We start from the raw sequence: 18,420 nt of genomic DNA, 5'->3' as shown, positions 1-18,420 counted from the left end.
ACGACTGACCCAACTCTTGCAATGAATGCAGTGAGATCTTTAACAATCAGGAGCGGCCAGCATCTCCGTTTTACATCTTATCTGTACGCCTCCTGGTGCAAACTGTAGGTTGGCATGGGGCCATTTCCTGTGACAGCTGGTAAGATGCACTTTCCCTTTGCACAGTGGTTAAAGATAATCAACGGCAGGATTATGCACAGGCTGTTGCTAGGTGGCAATGCACCTTAAACAAAGAAATATTACAGGTCATGGATTCCTTCAAATCACATGTAAGCTTGTGAAGTCCATCTTATCCAAAGGCTTAAATTGGATTAGTTATTTTTAAACCTCACAGAAGGAGCATTAAAAATGTGCTTTTAATGCAAGCAGCCATAAACAATTCCTGCCTTAGGGCCTGGGTTTGCTCTTTCGGAATTCTCCCCCTTCCCCACCCCCTGCCCCATAAATAATCCTAGCTGAAGAAGGAAAAAAATAGTTTCCAGGCCTGGCCTCCAGTTCAAGTCACCAGCCTGGCTTTTTCCACATCTCAGCTATAGAGACCATTCAAACTGGGGTTTGCTTGCTTGCTTGCTTTAAATCCTGGGATTTAGCTGCTCTGCTTTGCTCAGGGACCAGCAGATTTCTAAGATTTCATTTACAGCTGCACATTCAGATTGTTGCTGAAATGACTGTAATAGAGCAACTCACATTGGGCTTGCATCTGTATACAAATCCTCAGCAATTGTCACATCTTTAAGCAACGTGTCCCATATTTAAGACACGTGGGTTAATTTAGCAGTCATAAAAATGAAGAACTAAGCAGAATGGACTGGAGACAATGCAGGCAGCTTCCCTACACCCTGTTACCCAGCTCTGCCAATGCACCTCAATCCTGACTGCAGCACCAGTCTTGGGTTCCTCTATACAACTTTGGCAACATAACTAAATGCTAATCTGCATCCATCCTGCAGGTCCATTGAGCTTCATCCAGCAGTTAATTCTGTTGAGCAAAACGTGCCAGGGATGTCAAATTGTGGAATGGTTTTTTGATCTAAGTTACTGAGGACTAGGATAAAACCCAACAAGCCTCATGTACCCATTTGATTGCAGCTAGTCTTTGACCCCAAGGCTCCAGAGGTGAAAGATGAATCTGTGAGCACCAATGCATCTCCATACCTGCTTCTCACCCTTCAAGATGAACAGTTTAAAAACATAACTAAGACTGAGCAGGACTCTTTTATCTATACAGTGGTATCACATGTACCTAATTAGCACAACCCTGGAGCCCTTAGGCAAAACTGCCACTGAAATCAATGGGAGCTTAGTTTAAGGACTCCAGAATCAGGCCCTTTATATAATACAATGATGGAGTCAAGATCTGCTGTTTGGCTTTCTCTACTGCAAAAGAGTAAACAAAGAGCCATCTCCTGGCCCCACTCTGAGAGTGTAAAGGGGCCAGAAAACTGGCTTAAAGAGCCAGCTGAAGAGTCCCTCGCTTGCATAGGGAACCCCCAGGTTGCATACCGCTGTTGCAGTCATGTCTACTTCATCTGCTCCTGCTCCCCCGACATAAAGATGTGTTCAGGGAGTAGGAGGGAGGTGGCTGGAGCAAATGGCCCTAGGGCACCCTTCGAGCTGGTGCAAACTAGAACATCCCTGAGGCTGTTCTAACTTGCTCCAGGGTCAAATTAGCCCTCAGGATTGGGGGAAAGGGCTAGCAGGAAATCACTTCCCTCTCCCTTGCTCAGGTAAGTCGAGTGCAGCTCAGGCATACCTGAGGGTCTAGCCCACAGAATGTATCTATGTTGTTTAAAAGCCCAGCTTCAAAGTGGCTTCTTATCTCTTACCAACATAGCTAGAACTGTGTTTAAAAAATAAAAGTAGGAATCTCAGCAAGACTTATTCAAAACATTTATTAGTGTTCCAGGAAAAATAATAGCAGTGTGAAAAGATACAGAGCTTTACCTAAATCCATATGCAATGTTTACAAGCTTATTCAGCTGTAAATTCTACATGAGATAGAACTAGTATGTTTTTCTCCCAGAGAACTGGAATTTAAGGACAGTTTTTTAATTATTATGTTTCAGAACTTCATTTTTAAAGGTAGGACAGTGTTTTTGTGGGGTGATGGGTTATTTATATATTTTCCAGTAGGCATTTTACTTTTTTCAGTTTCTCTTATGGGTGGTTTTTTTCCAGATGCAAAGCTTAAGAGAAACATCCAGACCTTGTTTTTTAAGCTAAATCTCCTTCGCAAGCAGCAGGTTTGGGAGGACTGGTGATCAAAGTATCATAGGGTCTCTAAGGGGACAGTAGATTTCTTTTAAAATTGATTTTACAAAGAATTAAGGCTATGTAGATGTCTTGATAACATACTCTCAGGTAAACACACCCTACTTATTAGACATGAAAGAAGGTTTAACAATAAATAAATGATTTTTGCTGTCAATAACATTATGGAACTGTATAAAATTATATTTACGTTGCTTTAAACAACAACAAAAACATACTAGTGGCATGAATATATACAACACAGGTCATGACATACATTTAAATTACCATAGCCAGCAGTGTTTGGTTTTTAAATGGAGACACTATAATAAATAGAAATGTTAAATATTTACAATAATAGCATATGTGGAATCAGTAGATGAACACAGAAAATCTTCACACACAGAGGAAAAAATGTTATGCCATATACAAAATCCCCTGCCCCCTTGAAACAATAAAGAAATTAACAAGATGGAGGAATATATACTTTTCCTCATGCAGAATGAATGAATAAAAGTAAATTGTATGTATGCTGAGGTGATATGTTGACTAAGACATTCAAGAGTGTATATATATCGCTATATGTTTGGTTCTCATAGATGAATGAGACCTTTAATGAGAGAGAGAGAGAGAGAGAGAGAGACCTTAATGGAGTTAGGCAAGAATATTAACTTGATAGCAAGTCCTTTTTGCTGTCATGGTTCGGTTCTCTTTTTGGTTTCAGCTTGTCCTTTACTATGCCTATGCATCATCATGGGGTAGTGGGATGCTCCTGAGGAGGTCACAGTGAGGGAGACCAAAAACTTTCCTATTGCATCACCAGCAGCAAGACACTTTGTTTTGGGATAGGGAGGGTGTCCTTCAAAGCAAACCATTGGAAGTGGTATATGTGCATGGACATTAGCTAGGGAACTACAGTCCCTCTGAGTTGCACCCTCTGTGTGTATGAGCCACGGGCCACCATTGCCATGATTGGATTGGTCATCTTGTCCACATACTGGAAGGAACTTGCCCACTCCTCAAGGGCTCTTGGCTTGATCCTAGATTCCCTGAGGTCAGATGAGAGTTTTGTCAGAGACTTCAATGGGAGTAGGATCGGGGTCTTTTTTGGTCAAGAGGTTGATGGCTGCATAACGGTGTAACTCTTCAGGTTAATGGTTGTTCTTTGCTCCCTCCCAACCAAGGAGATTTACCCACATGTCTTCTATTAAGAGTAATGCCCAAGATTCTGCTAAGGGATATATGCACAAATCTCCCACTGAAGATACTGGGAGCCGCATACACATATCCAGAAGCAGAATTTGACTCGGTGGGAGTTATGGCTAAATCCCCTGTGTTGCTAATCACCTCCACTTCCACCAAGTGACAAAGATGTAGGTCAGTTCCCTGTGCTAGTTCAGTCTGTACCAAACTGCCTTCCCACCACTGGTGATTTGACTCCAGGCCTCCTGAAGCAAAAGGCCAGTGCTCAGATCCTTGGTGTGATACGGTCTTGCAAGAAAGATCATCCTTCCCCAACAGAGGTTACTAAAGTTCCCACCCCTGCCTGCCTTTAGATACGATAACCAATGTTTTAAGAATAACATCCTAGGATACGTAATTGCAGCAGTGCAAATTGAGGGTCACATTTGTATATGGGGATAAGAAAGGATGCACCCTAGCATCTCACCCTAACTTTAAATCACTCAGGAAGATTAAGCTCTCCAAACCCATCTTATCACTCTGCATTCCACTCACTCTGTAGGGTTTGGAGGTCACTACCCAGTATGCTAGTTTATAAAAAAAAAAAAAAAAGTTAACGATCTCTCACTATCCCATAGTCATTATGCTAGTTTATAAAAAAAAAAAAAAAAGTTAACGATCTCTCACTATCCCATAGTCATTTTTGGCACTTTGATAAATCATGACCTGTGGCCAGATTTAGAACACTGAGTCTCTAGAGCCCTGCAAACTCCATAATGCTGCTTCCAAAGACAATAAAAGGGACAGATCTTCAACAGGCCTCCAAAATACTCCCTAAGCCCACAAAGCTTAAGGACACATCAACTGTTTGTGCCTAAGCCCAACATTTTGGGTTGCCCACAGGTGGGGAAAATGCTGCAGAAAATGCTCCTCTGTGAGCACAGCTGCAGGTTCTGAAAGAGGACATGCCTGGGGACTTTGGAGGTCTGTGGAAAATGTGTTCATTTTGATGCTAAGCAGGTCACAAAACTGGCTACTTAGGCCACTGACATTTTTGAGTAACTGGATAAATAAAGTAAAGTTAAGCAGTGGTTAAAATACATACAAGGGGGCATTTAAGTCGGGTACTGTCACCTAGACAGGAACAATGGCTCAGGACTTAAGAGAAAATGACATAGCTCAAAACAGCAATCTCCCCGTGCAATAAACTGGACATTTATTTACTTAGAGTGTCACAACAGCCCACTCTGAACTCTTACATTCACAGCCCTGGGCAGAGAAGATCCCTTTGGGATTCTGCCATCTGCTTGGAGACTGCCCCCTAAGCATAGCGGAGCTGTGACTGGCCAAAATAAAATCTGGCTGAGCCCTCCCCACATCCCTTTCCCCAACCAAAAGACAATCAAATTGAAAACAATATCCACTTGTTCTGTTGTTTTTAAAAGCGGGGGGGAGGGGGGGAGGATTTAAACATTTTGTCTCACCCATTGGTTATGTAAGTGTCAAATTCTCTGGAGACAATCAATAACCCAGAACCACTGCTCTCCTCTACTAATCTATACACTATCACTGAAGTCCACATATCCCACAATGCCCTGTGCTTGACATCACCCCTCTGAATGGTAAAGGTTTTGGAATGTCCATAGCTAAGAAGATGGACTCAATGGAGGAAGTTTTGGTGTAGGGGGAGGGTTGAGTTGGTGCCTCCTTTCACCTTCGGATGTCGGAGAAATCGGACAGTTCTTCTGCCCGCTCAATGATCCCGTGTGCCCCTTTGGGGCTGTAAGCTCCAGCTTTAACCCGGGGGTGTGTGTTCAAGTGAGCCCTGCCACCTCTCTCTCCTTTGGCAGCTCGTGAGCTCTCCCTGTGGTCAGACTCTGGGTGGACTAGTATGTCCCCACGGCTGGTAGAGGCTTTGGTGGCTTCACCTGTCTTCCTCTCAGGACCCAGTGTGGAGTCGCTGTGCACGACTGAGGTGCAGAAGCTCAGGATGGAGCAGAGGCTTCCCCAGTTCTGTTCACACTGGGTCTGGATGCTTCTGGTGATAGCCTTTTTCACTTCGTCCCCGCACGTGAGGAGGATGTTCACCAGGTCGACATATGGCCTGGAAGTAAATCAAACAGCAGAAGGGGAAGTTAAAAGAGAATCATGTCGCAAGATGCAAGTAGGTTACACATCAGCAAGTGGGTGTGAGGTCACTGTGCCTCATTCTCCTCTTGCTTACTCCAGAGCATCTGCATGGGCAGACTGTGTTTGCCAGCTAGTGGCCAGATGCTATAGAAGACTTAAATGCAGTACAGCCGTTCCCTCACCTGGCAGCCATGCTTTATATCCTACATGTTACTACAACTGAGACTTGAGTCCTTTGGCAGCATCTCCACCAAGTGAACAATAATGTCCCCCCACACAGACCTGGAAGTTGCATTAGGCATGGCTGCTACAGAGACATGGCTAGTTGGGTTAAGACAGGCAACAGATGCAGAATGTTGAATTGTCTACCGGATAGAACAAGGGGGTAGGAGTCAGGAGACCCAGGTTGCTGCATGTTTGGAGTCAATAGTGCTAATGTATTTAAGCACAAAAAAGTGGATGATTACATGGTGTCTAATCAGTCAGTTGCATGATTGGGAACAGCTCACCCATTTGAGGAGTCAAGATGAACTTTGTACCCACTCCCTGTTCTCCCTCCTATCCCCCCCCCGGAACCCGAGTTGATATGGGCTGGAGGGTTGCGTTGATTTGAGGGGTGATGCTTTTGGCTGCCACAAGCACAAAGATTTATTTTTAAATTGAAAATAAATAACATACATGTAGCAGAGGCAGAACTGTCACCAACTGTCCCAGAGATGGACTGCCTCCAGTCCTGCATTTACTCGGGCTATGTCTACACTACAGCTACACTGCGGTAGCACTTCTGGTGAAGACACTCTATGCCGACGGGAGAGAGCTCTCCCATTGGCTTAATAACTCCTGCCTCTGGGAGAAGCTGTAGCTGTGTTGGCGGGAGAAGCTCTCCCACCAACGTAGCGCTGTCCACAATGTAAGTTATACCTAAGTAATTTGGAGCGTAGGCATAGCCTTAGGCTAATGGTGAAATTGTGATTTCAGAGCAGTTCGAGCCAGAAAACACCCATTATATGACTGAATCCAAACCTTGTCAGGGTAGGATACTGCTTCCTGATACTTCTCTAACAGATATTAAATCAGTCCTACACCTGGCCTCTACACACTTTATTCAATTCTACAAATTACTGTCACATGGGAGCCCATATGGGACTCAGCCTTTACTCCTGGGGACTGTAGGAGAGCAAAAGCTGGGACTGAAAACAGAATCTTCGGCTCTCTAGAATAGATGGGATGTGGGGGGCTGAAAAAGGGGGGCTTCTAACTGACCTAGTGGCGATTTATCAGAGCATCACCCTGCTTATGTTTTCAGGGATGGAAGGGGCAAGGTCTCTGGACCCTCCTCAGGGCTGGCAGCAGCAAGGAAATATCCTACAAGGAAAAAGAATAATGAAATTTCTATGTATACACCTGAGCCTCCAAGGGTGAGGAGATAATGTGAGTTTCACCACCAAAAGTCACCGAAGTTAGATGGAGAAAGCAATTAGGTCCCATCTCACCCTAGCCAGACCTGATTGTTCCCCACAGTATATTTTTTAGCGGTTTGTCCTCTTTATTTAGCTGTCCATAGCAGCTAATAACTCAGAGGGAAGCCTCCTGGACACGCCATTCACATAAAAAGGAAATATGCAAACTTGCCCTGAGCTAAGGAGATGTTTTTAGTATCATTAGATACTACAGTCGTGAGCACGGTATAAATACCTAGATAGTGTTTTCTCCAAAACCCTGTCAGCACATCTGCCGCAGACCTAATGCTCTGTGACTATGCATGTTTCATTGCGGTCATCCTTCAGTCTCCTTCCTTCCATCTCCCTCTTAGTCGTCAGCTGAGATAAGGGACCTTAAAAATTAGCCAATTCCCTTCCCATGTGGCCCATCAAGTTCCTAAAATATGTAGCTGATTACAAAAAATTGACTTGCAAAGTCATGCCATTTAATTGTAACACTAGTAGTTACTCATATTATTGTACATAACAGTAACCAAATCTAACGCCTCAGGGCATAAACCAATCACCTGCCTAGGTCAGGGAAGAATTTCCCCACCCACATGAATAGCATTGTGCAACAGGCTAGGGGTTTCTCTGGGTTTTATCACTTTCATTTGCCTTCATCTGAAGCTTCAAGTTTCTGACTCTGCTGGAAGCGGGATCAATAGACCACTGATTTAATTCTATGTAGTCAGGAGACCTGAAGTCCACCTTGAAAGCATAGTTTGTTACCATTTTGAGTTGTCTTATCCAGACTTATTTGGTTCCATTTCTTTGCTAACGGGATCACTAAGGATCTAAACTGTTTCAGAGGAACAGCCGTGTTAGTCTGTATTCGCAAAAAGAAAAGGAGTACTTGTGGCACCTTAGAGACTAACCAATTTATTTGAGCATGAGCTTTCGTGAGCTACTTCTGATGAAGTGAGCTGTAGCTCACGAAAGCTCATGCTCAAATAAATTGGTTAGTCTCTAAGGTGCCACAAGTACTCCTTTTCTTTTTGTGATCTAAACTGTGTATCTTCACCCCCACCCAACTGAGGCAGATGGCAAGAAGATTGCCACTCTACGACAAGTGACTCAAAGCCTTTGGGTTAGCCTGAGAGCACAGGCAGAATACTGATCACACTTGGCACCCATCCGCTAACTGGGAAAACTACAGACTGACTATTTTTAATTTGAGTCACATCCTGTGGTGTTGCATTCACATGACACAACATGGCCAGTGAATAGATGATGCCCAGCTTACTTAGCAAAGTGTCAGGGAGGGCAAGTAGAACACTTGTAGGAGCACGCTGGTAAGGCAGTATCACCAAAAGATGCCAACAGAGCAGACAACAGTTCAGCTGTTAGCAGGCAGGCTGGGAGAGCCCAGAAGGGCAACACAGTTAAAAGTCTCTAGTCAAAGGAACCACCTGAATTACAACTTTAGCATCCTCAAGGGTCCCAATTCAGCCTTAGTGTAAGCAGTGGCAGCTCCATTGATTTCAGTGGTGTGCCCAGCCCACTTACACCAGGGTTGAATCTGGCACATGGAGTGGTGCTGATGTCGTCTTCGATGGAGACCAGTTGTACATAGTGCTGGGTGCCAGATGAGCCCTGTACCTGAAGCTATACACTTGAAACAGGCAAAATAGACAGGTAGGGATGAGGAGAGCTAGCAAACCAGGACAGTAGAGTGGATGAAAGTTCCAAGATTTTACTCTGTTGTTAAATTGAATGTCTGGGGATGCAACTTCTTTGAAGGAGGGAGTTTAAGGAATAAAGAATCCATCTTTGGATTCTTGACTAGGGTGGTGGTGGTGGGGTTTTTTTAGTTATTTGGAACGCAACAGGTCCCGGAAGTGCAACTGTTCTGACCATTTTCACCATTGTAATAAAAAAAATAGATCCAAACCTCCATTCCCCCAACCTTCTCCCCAAGAGGTGCCCTTACTGTCCACAAGATGCTATTTAGCTTACACATGAAGAGAAAATGGTGAAAATAATATGGCAAAAGACTGCTCATTTTGGAATAGTACAGGAGGAGGTGGTGAGAATGAGCGTCAATAATGTTTCCTGGTCTAAAGTTTTGTCTTTATCTGAAACAGGAATTGTGAAGGGACAGGACATGGTCTTTAATATGCCTGTCAAATGAGCCAGTGAGAATTTTACTGATTACTCACGGCTCTAAATGAGCTTCGCTGACCTAGCCGGAGGTGTACCCAAAAACTGAGGCCACTTTTGAGAATTCTGGCCTTACCCACTGTGTAAAGTGGGGAACATTGATTCACCTTGGCAAAGCACTCTGGTCTTACAGCACTTTTCATCTATGGAGCTAAAAAGTTTTACTTGTAGACAAGTATCCGCCAATTTACAGCCTGTTAATGCAGCTCCTGAAATGCCAGTGCTGGTGGACAATGTGATGCACTGCTTGCCCTCACTGTCCCCGAAGAAGCCTGGCATGCTGGTGCCTCCACAGCACTCTCATTCCCTACCACCATGGGGATAGAGACCAGAAATGGCAATGCAAAAACGACAGCGAGGACACCAGCCATGCTGTTGATCCTAGCTCCAGGAAGGTCCATGTCCATGGAAGGAATGTTGCTTTCAGTGGGCTGGGTTTACTTTGTTAAACTGTAATTAATGATGGAGTAAATTAGTGTCACAGCTCCACTCTCCTTAAGCGTAACCTGGAGTTTAAGGGTGGGATTTTTATCAGAACCTAAAGGAATTAGGCTGGGATTTTAAGAGTGCAACACTAACATACACTTTGAAAGTTGAACTGGTCATTTCATCGCTCTGTGCCTCAATTTCCCCACCTGTAAAATGGGAATAATGATACTGACCTCCTTGGTAAAGCACTTGGGGATCTTCTGATGAAAAGTGCTATAGACCAGCTGGGTGTTATCATCTGTCGTTGTCTATGGGTTTGGAGGGTTTGGTTATTCGATAGGGAATGAGAAATCATCGGGGTATGGTATGAAGATAGCCAGTGATAATTTTTCTGCCAGCCTGTGGCTGAGCGTCCCTGTTTCTGGGTGCAATTTCCACCTGCGGAAAAGTATTCTCTCATTTTTGCACCAGCAAATTAAGGGTGGGCACAAACCACAGTAGTCTGTGTCTGATTTGTTCCTGCAATTTAGTAGTTTAGATGTGTTATTACTAAGACTTATCCCAGCTATTCATTGCAGGTGTAAACTGTACTCTCAAAAGAGGGGAACTACTGAAAATCTAGACTCTGATGTTCCATTTTGTATGCATTTATGTGCTTAGACATTTCCTTGGCAAGCATATGGGGTGATGTGAATAGGAGTATGGGAGCTTTTCTTCATGAAGGTCTAGTCAGTTTCTCTGACTAACAGCAACAACAAGATACTTTAGGGATATGAATACTTGGGAATTTCATAAAGCAAATCAGAAATGGACTGCAATTAATCTTCATGCAAGATTATGTTGTTTGGATGAGGGGAGAGTATGACATCTGTCATTTCAGTAACAGCTGCAGATACCTGGGGACAATCTATTTATTTATAAAATAGAACTGTGGCATCAAACTATTATTACCTAGTGTAAATACCATCTTGACCACTTCACTTATGTTTTCCCTCTTTCTTCGGTCAGTTAGTTTTCTCTTTTAGAATACAAGATCTTTGGGGCACGAACTGAGCCTTCTTTTTTTTTGGAAAGTGCTTGGCACATTGTGGGTACTTCTGGAAACAAATAATGTCATAACTAAAAAAATCGATCCAACTTCAACACATTTGTTTCCCTCCCATGGTCATGTCTGTGTAAGATAATACTCATCACTTTTGTAAAATATCAACTAGTCTTTGCAGCACCTCTACGAAAAAAGAGTTATCCCCATTTGACAGATGGGAAACTGAGGCAGAATAGTTAAGTGACTTGCTCAAGGACACAATTAGATGGGATGGAACTCAGGATTTCCTGTCTCCTGGGGGAATGAATAAACAACCCAATAGATGACATATATTTTTAGGTGAAATTCTTCCCTCACCCTCACTACAATACTAGGCTCCTTGCACACTCATACTTACTCGTGTTGCAGCAGGTCTTTGAAGTGAATCATATCCACAATGACTTGGACATTCTCCTTGGCGGCAGAGCAGAGGTCGTGTTTCAGGTAGCACTCCCGCTGTAACTGGAACACCATGTCTTTAATGGCAGGGCACTTGCGACTGATGCAGCTGAATTTGTGTCTCAGGGCGTGAGCCTTACACTTCAGAGCATCTTTAATGAAGGATTTTCCCTGAGAAGATAAGAAACGGAGTAGTTCTGTATTTGCGTCCGTTAAGCACATCAGGTGATATTATGCTCAACTAGCCACTCCTCCACATGACAGTGTCAAGGGTTATTAGACTGCTAAGGCTATTTGTTAATGTCTCCCCCGTTTTATTTCTTTGCTCCTAAAGGCCATGTCAGGTTGTCCTGACCTGCCATTCTAGAAAGGCTGGATGCTGTTCCTAGGCTGGTTGTGTCTGGTTTTCTCCATGGTTTCTCCATGGTTATGTGATGCTTTCATTGCCTCCTCTCAGCACTGAGTGCCCTGCCTCTACCACAACCCCTGTCCTTGTTGGTCTAGGAGAGAAAGAAGAGGGTTCATTTCTAAACAACAGAGAGCCCAACTTAATGGACTAAATTCATTCCTGGTCTGTCACCATGGACTACATTGGGCTTACATCACTGATGAGAGTGACCGAATGTGTTTTGAGTCTCCAGGACCACAAAGGGGATATTTACAGTCAGTCATACCAAAACTACCTTTCCTTATCAGTTTGCAAAGTTCACATAGCTCTTATAGAAGCACTCCCTGTCCCCTTAAGGAAACCACTGGCTTCAGTGTTTCCTGTTTCCCTCTCCCTATCCTCACAACAAAAGAGTCCCCAAATCAGTGCTACCAGCCCACTCTCATAAGCCACCCACGATAACATCTCAATGTTTTTGTCTGCTGGAGGGAAGACATTTCAATCTGAAGGCTTCACAAGCAAATATATATGTATTAAAGACAATAAAGGCTATTTAGGCAATGTCCCTAATCATCTTCCATGCTCTCCTCATATTGCTTTACAGAGGAATATTCAAGGCATGCCCATCCCCCATCACTATCCTTTCCTCTTTCCACCATTAGATATTATTGCCAGTCCTACTGTATATGTATGTCACAATTCTCTTGGCAACTATGCTCAGCTTTTCTTCTCTTGTTGAGTGACAGCTGGATGGTAGCAATCCTGTGTTGCCCCATTTTTTATTAGCCTCAGGTTATCCTAGCTGATGGGTGATCAATGGGCCAATTTTTGCTCTCACTGATTCCAGATTTACACCTGTGTAACTCTACTGAGATCAATTGTTACACCAGATTCACACAAATCTGAGAGCAAGACACATGTGCTCCCCACTGATCGAAGTACTGTGTCAAACATCACCGCCGTCCATTCCAAGTGCCAGGTGCACTTCTTTGACCTTGCATTCAGCAACAAATACAGATAACACAGTAGACTTTAACTAAGTACTGTACAGACAGAAGAAATAATGTTTTTTTTTAAAAAAAACAGTCTCACATTTTTGCCATTGGAGAAAAAAAGGGGGATAAGGAAAAGAGAGAATCACACGTGACAAACGGTAGTCATGTCAGATAGGATTCTGGAACTTGTGGTGATAAGGCCAGTAAAAGAAACTGAAGAGAAGAGATTAAAGTCAATGGGAATTACACATGTATATTTTAGAGGACAGTTTGTTCCCATGGATCCCAGTGTTTTTGCATTGCAGTAGAAACAATCTGAATGTAAAATAGCCCCTGTTCTCTTTAAAGATATGAACATGTCCAACGGAGCAATTATTTGCTGGCTTTTATGCAATAATTTCATATATGTGTTCGGTTTTCCCATGGTTTTACTTCCATAAATTTTTTGCTTGTGGATAATATATAATGTATAAAATAAAATAATCTCTAATTATCATTCTCTGGCAGCTGCCTGGAAACTAAGGCTTAGATTTTCAAAGATGCCCAGAGGATCTGGACACACAGTTCCCATCAATTTTAATGGACATCCAGATCCTTTATGTATCTTTGCAAATCTCAGCCTAAAATCTCCAGCACAGGGGAATTTGTTTTCTGCTAGGTCTGGTCCCATGGCCCAACTAAATAGAACAGCTGGATCTGCAAGACAGTTCTGCTTTCTACTATGCTGTGTAAAGTGCCATTAGCCTACAGCTGGGTGACATCAGTAAAGTTATGCTGTAAACTGCACGCGTCAAGCCAAATGCCGCTGGCCCGTCGTAATGTTCTCTTCTCTCCACACTGAAATGGGAGAGTAGGTTTACGAGACATAATAACAGGATGCTTCAATGATGCCTAAATTGTCTGGGGAGAAAATGAAGGAGACAAACTTAATACCGCATACTGCCTAAAGAATGTATTTTATTGTCAGTGTTTGAGCCAAAGGACTATTTGAATACAGCAGCTTTTGGAGATGCCTGTGCTAGTTGTGTGTAGTTCTTGAAAATAATTTAACAAGCTCACATTGGATAAAATTTTCAGACATGCCTAAGTGACTTGAAAATGGGACTTAGGCTCCTAAGTCACTTAGATGGTTTGGAAAAGTGTATCCATCAACCCGCTTGAATTAATTTGATCAGATTTGCATAGGGAATGCTTAAGTGTGATTCTTCAGTTGAGATATAGAGATATTTTTATCATCATATATGCATATGTCACTTAAGCAATAAAATGATACATACACAATACTGACTGTGTCTCGAAGAATTTACAGTATTTCAGCCTATTGGCAGAATGCCCATTTGTGTCAATAGGATCAATCCTACAGTCCTTAATGAATGCAGCATGAGTTTTGTCTGAGTGAGGACTGCAGGATCCATTCATGGCATCATCACCATTCCATTTTTGTTATCACAGGCCCACTAGGAAAAAATTCTTAGGTGGAGGTACAGTTTGGTAGGAAACAGAATGTCTGTAGCATAAGACAACTTAAACATAATGCATATGTTATTCTGTTCTTGGGGCTTGATACAGCACCATTCAAGTCAATGGAAGTTTTTCCATTGAATTGAATGGGAGCAGAAAGAATCAAGCCCTTGGTTGTACGCATCCAATTCTCAATAAAGGAAATGGGAGTTGGGCATGTGGAAGAGCAGATCTGGTCCTTAATTAAAGACTTATTTTAAAGATGTATTTAAAAAAAATCATTAAATTAAATATAGCACCTTCTAAACATATACTTCTGGGCATTTCACCCTTTTTTTTGGGTTACCTGGGCATCAAATTTTCCAGCGTTGTGTAGGAAAGTCATGCAGATCTCATGTAAGCCTCGGATCTCACAAGAGTTGTTTTCAAAGCATTCAAACACTCCACATCCCACATCGCCAGCATTAACCAGGCAGTGCTGGATTTCAGCTAAAATGACCATTGATTATGGTTAATTTGTACAAATATTCATAGATGGGGGGGGGGGGGGAGAAGAGTTATTTTGCTAAGATCATCAGTTCAAAAGAAAAAGCACATGAGACAACAGTTCCTGTACTCACCGCATATCCACTTTTTGCAGAAATTAGGCCAACATTTTTATGCATTTTGTTATGAATATGAGATCCAAAAAGTAAATGCCAAATTCACTCCACTTACATCGTAGCCATAGTCACTTGAAAATATCTAATGTTGTTTCATTCTTTCAGAGCATATGATGGGCTAGATCTACAATTCCTACTCTCGCAAAGTCCCTCCTTAACTTAAATGGGAATTTTGCCTGAGTGAGAACTACAGGATCAGGCTAGAATTTGTTTTGTCTAGTACTCTGAACTAGTGTCTGGTGATTATCACACCACTATTTTCTGATCCTTGGGGGCCCCAATCCTGCTGTCTTTGAAGTCAATGTCAAAACTCCCACTAATTTTCAATGGGGGACAGAGCCCCTTGTTGCATGAGCCCTTTCCCCGCCACCCTCAATACTATCCAAAAATTCAGATTATTTGAATGCAACAGTCAAATAGAACTTTCAGCCACATGCATAGTGAATCTGTTATTTTTTCCTTCTAAACTTTATACAATATTGAAGCAAATAATATTGCTTCAGACATTGGACGGACACCTTCAAATAAAAATCTTAACAAGGCAGCTCCTTGCCCATCCTTAAAAAAATGTTGCCAAAAGGAAGGTGGTTGGTGAGAAGCTTAAGGATAAAGTCAAATAGGGGCAGCTTTTAGAGTAGAACTGAGGATGCTAAGAATTTGTTGTACTCATTTACGAGTGGCACCTTTAATTAAAGCTCACTTTTGGGATGTAGCCCTCTCTAAACCACAGCATGCTTTTAAAACATCTGCAGCCTTCCCCCTTGACATGTTGCCATCTGAAATCCCTCACAGCAACTTTCCTTTTAATTTTAATCCACTTAGGACAAAAAGGAGATAAAACTGTTGATGTAAAGTGCTGAGTGAGGAGACAATGTAATGTCTCTTAATAGATCACAAAAAGAAAATTAATATGTGCAAACACCCTGTAATAACGACACAGACAATGTCTTCAGAGTTTGTGTTCAGGTAGAAAGAAAGGCTATGAGATGCGGAGAGGGAGCGAAAAGACGGGGGAGGGCAGGAAAAGCCACATGGGGCTTTGCAGTTACAAAACCCAGGGGAGCTGGAAATCAGTTAATCAGTGTGACCCGGCATTCTGTTATTCCCATGTGGAAAGCTGCAGATGCAGAGGCACACAAAACGAAAAGGGGTCTCTTTGTCAAGCGTTGTGTAACTGCATCTTGGGTTTTTTTGGGTCTGGAAGCCCAGCTGTAGTGCTTCTGTTGGCATTTGGATGCAGACGGTTCTCGGATCACATGTCCTGGCTTCCAGTTTGCTGAGAATTGCACAGAGCCGTGATTCACATGTGGCAGTCCCTAATGGGCATTCGTGCATTCCGGCTCGTGTGTGTGTTTAAACAAGGCTTGCAGCATTGAGACAGTTAAAAAAAAAAAAAAAAAAAGTAAGAGAGAACGAGAAAAGTGTACAGCTTCTTCGCGCTCTTTCCATGCTTGGGAAAAGATCCAATAGAGTGCACGCCTCGGTTCTTTCTACTAGGCAGATAATACACTAGGAGGGATGAGAAGAGAAACCCCATGGCCAATTGCATCATTACTTGGTTCTCTGCGCAAGAGAAGGAGGCAGCAGCTCTAGTAATTTTCAGTCACGTTCCCCCCCCCTCCACGTTTTAACTGTGTACTTAGCATAGAGAAACCTTCTCTTTCAGACAAAATCTAAACCTCTGCTCAAACAGCATCTCCTGGATTAGAAATCGCCTGCGTCTGACCTGCTGGAGTTTCTTGTTTGCCTACAGAATGACTGGCTTATTTACAATTAAAGGACTGAACTGGACTGACTTGCAACGTGCAAGGACGGCCATGGCACTTTCCTGGTTCGGTGCCACAAGTAACTATAGTCTTAAACAAAAATCGCGTCTTCACCATTTATGATCACGTGGAATAACTTTCCAGTTGCCGCTAAATTGATATCTATAAGGATTTCATCATTGTTTAGCAGAGATTAAATGCAGCGGGCTCCTTGTCTCTGCGATTCAAAGGACAGCACGTGCTTGGCTAGCTGGCGCTTTAAAGGTAATTAGGAGTGAACACTTATTTCCTCCTGATTTATGTTTGACAGTCACACGCAAAAAAATAAATGTCATTATGCACGTCTAGTTATCCACTACTCTGTAAATACAACAGAAAGACACGTCCATTTCACTACAACTACTTCCTTATTGAACAATATGTAACATGCAGTTTGTTTGCATTTGAGTTTAATTAGACCTGCCTCTTCAAGCATTCCCCCCACTTTTTAGATCACATACCTGTATTTTGCAAAGACAGCCGCCCTTTTTGTTGAGGGGCTCTCTCTTGGGGACCTTCCGGCGGATTGGTGGCTTCTGTGCCCAAAACTGGATCAAAGCTTGCAAATACCAACGCCAGGGTCACTAATTTACTTAACAGCTCTGCACACATGGTCCTGGTTGCAACCCCACACTGGAGACCTTGGTGGGTTTCCCACCTCTGTTTCTTTTCAAAGGGTGTATAAATGGAGGCTACTGCTCTTCTTGTCATCTGCTGGCTGGATAGCATGTGATCAGGGCTGGTGCAAGTGCTGAAAGTGGCCAGAAAGGGAAAGGATGGTGCCTCAAATATCCCTGGAAGCTCTGGTGTCACTTGAATGAAGGAGTCGAGCAGGTGTTGTCCACCAGCCCGACCAATAGGAGCCCTGTCCCCCTGTGACAACACGCGTAGTGGGCGGCGCTCGTTCTAAACTACTACACGTCGCGGAACAAAATGTGAGGAAACTTGCATCAGCAGGTTGCAAACTGCACAATAATGATCCTGAGCAACCAGGAGCATGTAAACGCAGGAACAGACTGCGGTTAGAATCTTGCTTCTCGGAAGGAACAGCTCAGCCATTGCAGGTTATGAAGCAACACCAGGAGACGGAGAAAAGAGGGGATTCTGGGGTCCAGTACGTCCCCCTCATATCTATTCTTTCCTTTTGTAAAAAGCACGTTGCTTGACAAGGGATCTGGAGGAGAGTGTACACCTTGTAATGATTATTAGAATTTGGGGGGAGCCAGCCGGGAAGAGGGGGCAGGGGGTTTCCACGTGGGACGCTGGAATGGGGATACATCAAATGACAAAACTCTCCCCTCCCCCGCTCCTTCCTTAAAGCTTGACTCCCTGCACGGGTGTAGCTCCCGTAGCGGTGCACTGCAGACCTTAGTTTGACCGCTGGGTGAGACGGGCAGGGAGCCCAGCTCGGGAGGATTCCTAGTGCCCAGGGGTGGGTGCTGGGGGGTGGAATGCAAACAAATCTGGATGTGTGTAATCTTCCCATGTGTTGCTTTGTAAAAAGGAGAAGGAAGCCCCAGCGATCCTCTAGTCACTGGAAGGAGCTGATCACCCGCACAGCTTCTGGGCTGGGAACAAGAATGCAGCTTTAATCTACTTCAAACACACGTTGCCACCTTTCCAAATCTACCCACCACCACCATGCTTATCTTTGCCTTTCTCACTTTGCATTTCTTGGCTGGCTTTCTTGAATCATCACTTTGAATGGCTTGTCTGCAATGGGGTGGAACACGGCCCCCAGCCCGCCCCCTCTCGCTCGCCCCGTGAAGTCACTTGGATCTCCAGTGTCTTTTCTTACTGCGCGACTGAATAGAGACGCTTCAGTTGCGAGAGCTGATTGAAAACATTCAGAGCGTGCACTGGGTAGCGATGAAATACGTTTTCTTAGGCGCTCCCCCCTCCTCCCCGTTGGTATTTTATTTTGCATCTTCGCAGAGATTTATTGGGCCAAATTCATCCCTGGGGGTACACTCATTGGAGTGGCATGAACT

General features: G+C 43.5%; 1 protein-coding gene across 1 annotated transcript; it reads right to left on the bottom strand.

Moving 5' to 3' along the window:
• Positions 1-1,873: 1,873 nt before the first annotated feature.
• Positions 1,874-17,294, bottom strand: STC2 (stanniocalcin 2). Its single transcript, XM_073355777.1, has 4 exons — positions 16,891-17,294; positions 14,309-14,451; positions 11,078-11,289; positions 1,874-5,536 (listed from the first exon to the last, which is right to left on the bottom strand). The coding sequence occupies exons 1-4, from the start codon at positions 17,156-17,158 to the stop codon at positions 5,143-5,145; spliced, it is 1,017 nt and encodes a 338-aa protein (XP_073211878.1). The 5' UTR covers positions 17,159-17,294; the 3' UTR covers positions 1,874-5,142.
• Between the last annotated feature and the right edge of the window lie 1,126 nt (positions 17,295-18,420).

Source organism: Lepidochelys kempii, chromosome 8 (assembly GCF_965140265.1).
Source record: "Lepidochelys kempii isolate rLepKem1 chromosome 8, rLepKem1.hap2, whole genome shotgun sequence".
Lineage (NCBI taxonomy): Eukaryota > Metazoa > Chordata > Testudines > Cheloniidae > Lepidochelys > Lepidochelys kempii.
Note: the sequence above shows the minus strand (reverse complement) of the source record. Positions and strands in the feature narration are given on the sequence as shown.

What these genes read in the sequence shown, in the direction of transcription:
- STC2 (XM_073355777.1), bottom strand. Translation starts at nt 17,158, where the DNA reads ATGCTATCCAGCCAGCAGATGACAAGAAGAGCAGTAGCCTCCATTTAT. An exon ending in CTGGAAAATTTGATGCCCAG is followed by an intron (nt 11,290 to 14,308) that starts GTAACCCAAAAA and finishes TTATCTTCTCAG; the next exon opens with GGAAAATCCTTCATTAAAGA. An exon ending in AAAGACCTGCTGCAACACGA is followed by an intron (nt 5,537 to 11,077) that starts GTAAGTATGAGT and finishes ATTTACTTCCAG; the next exon opens with GCCATATGTCGACCTGGTGA.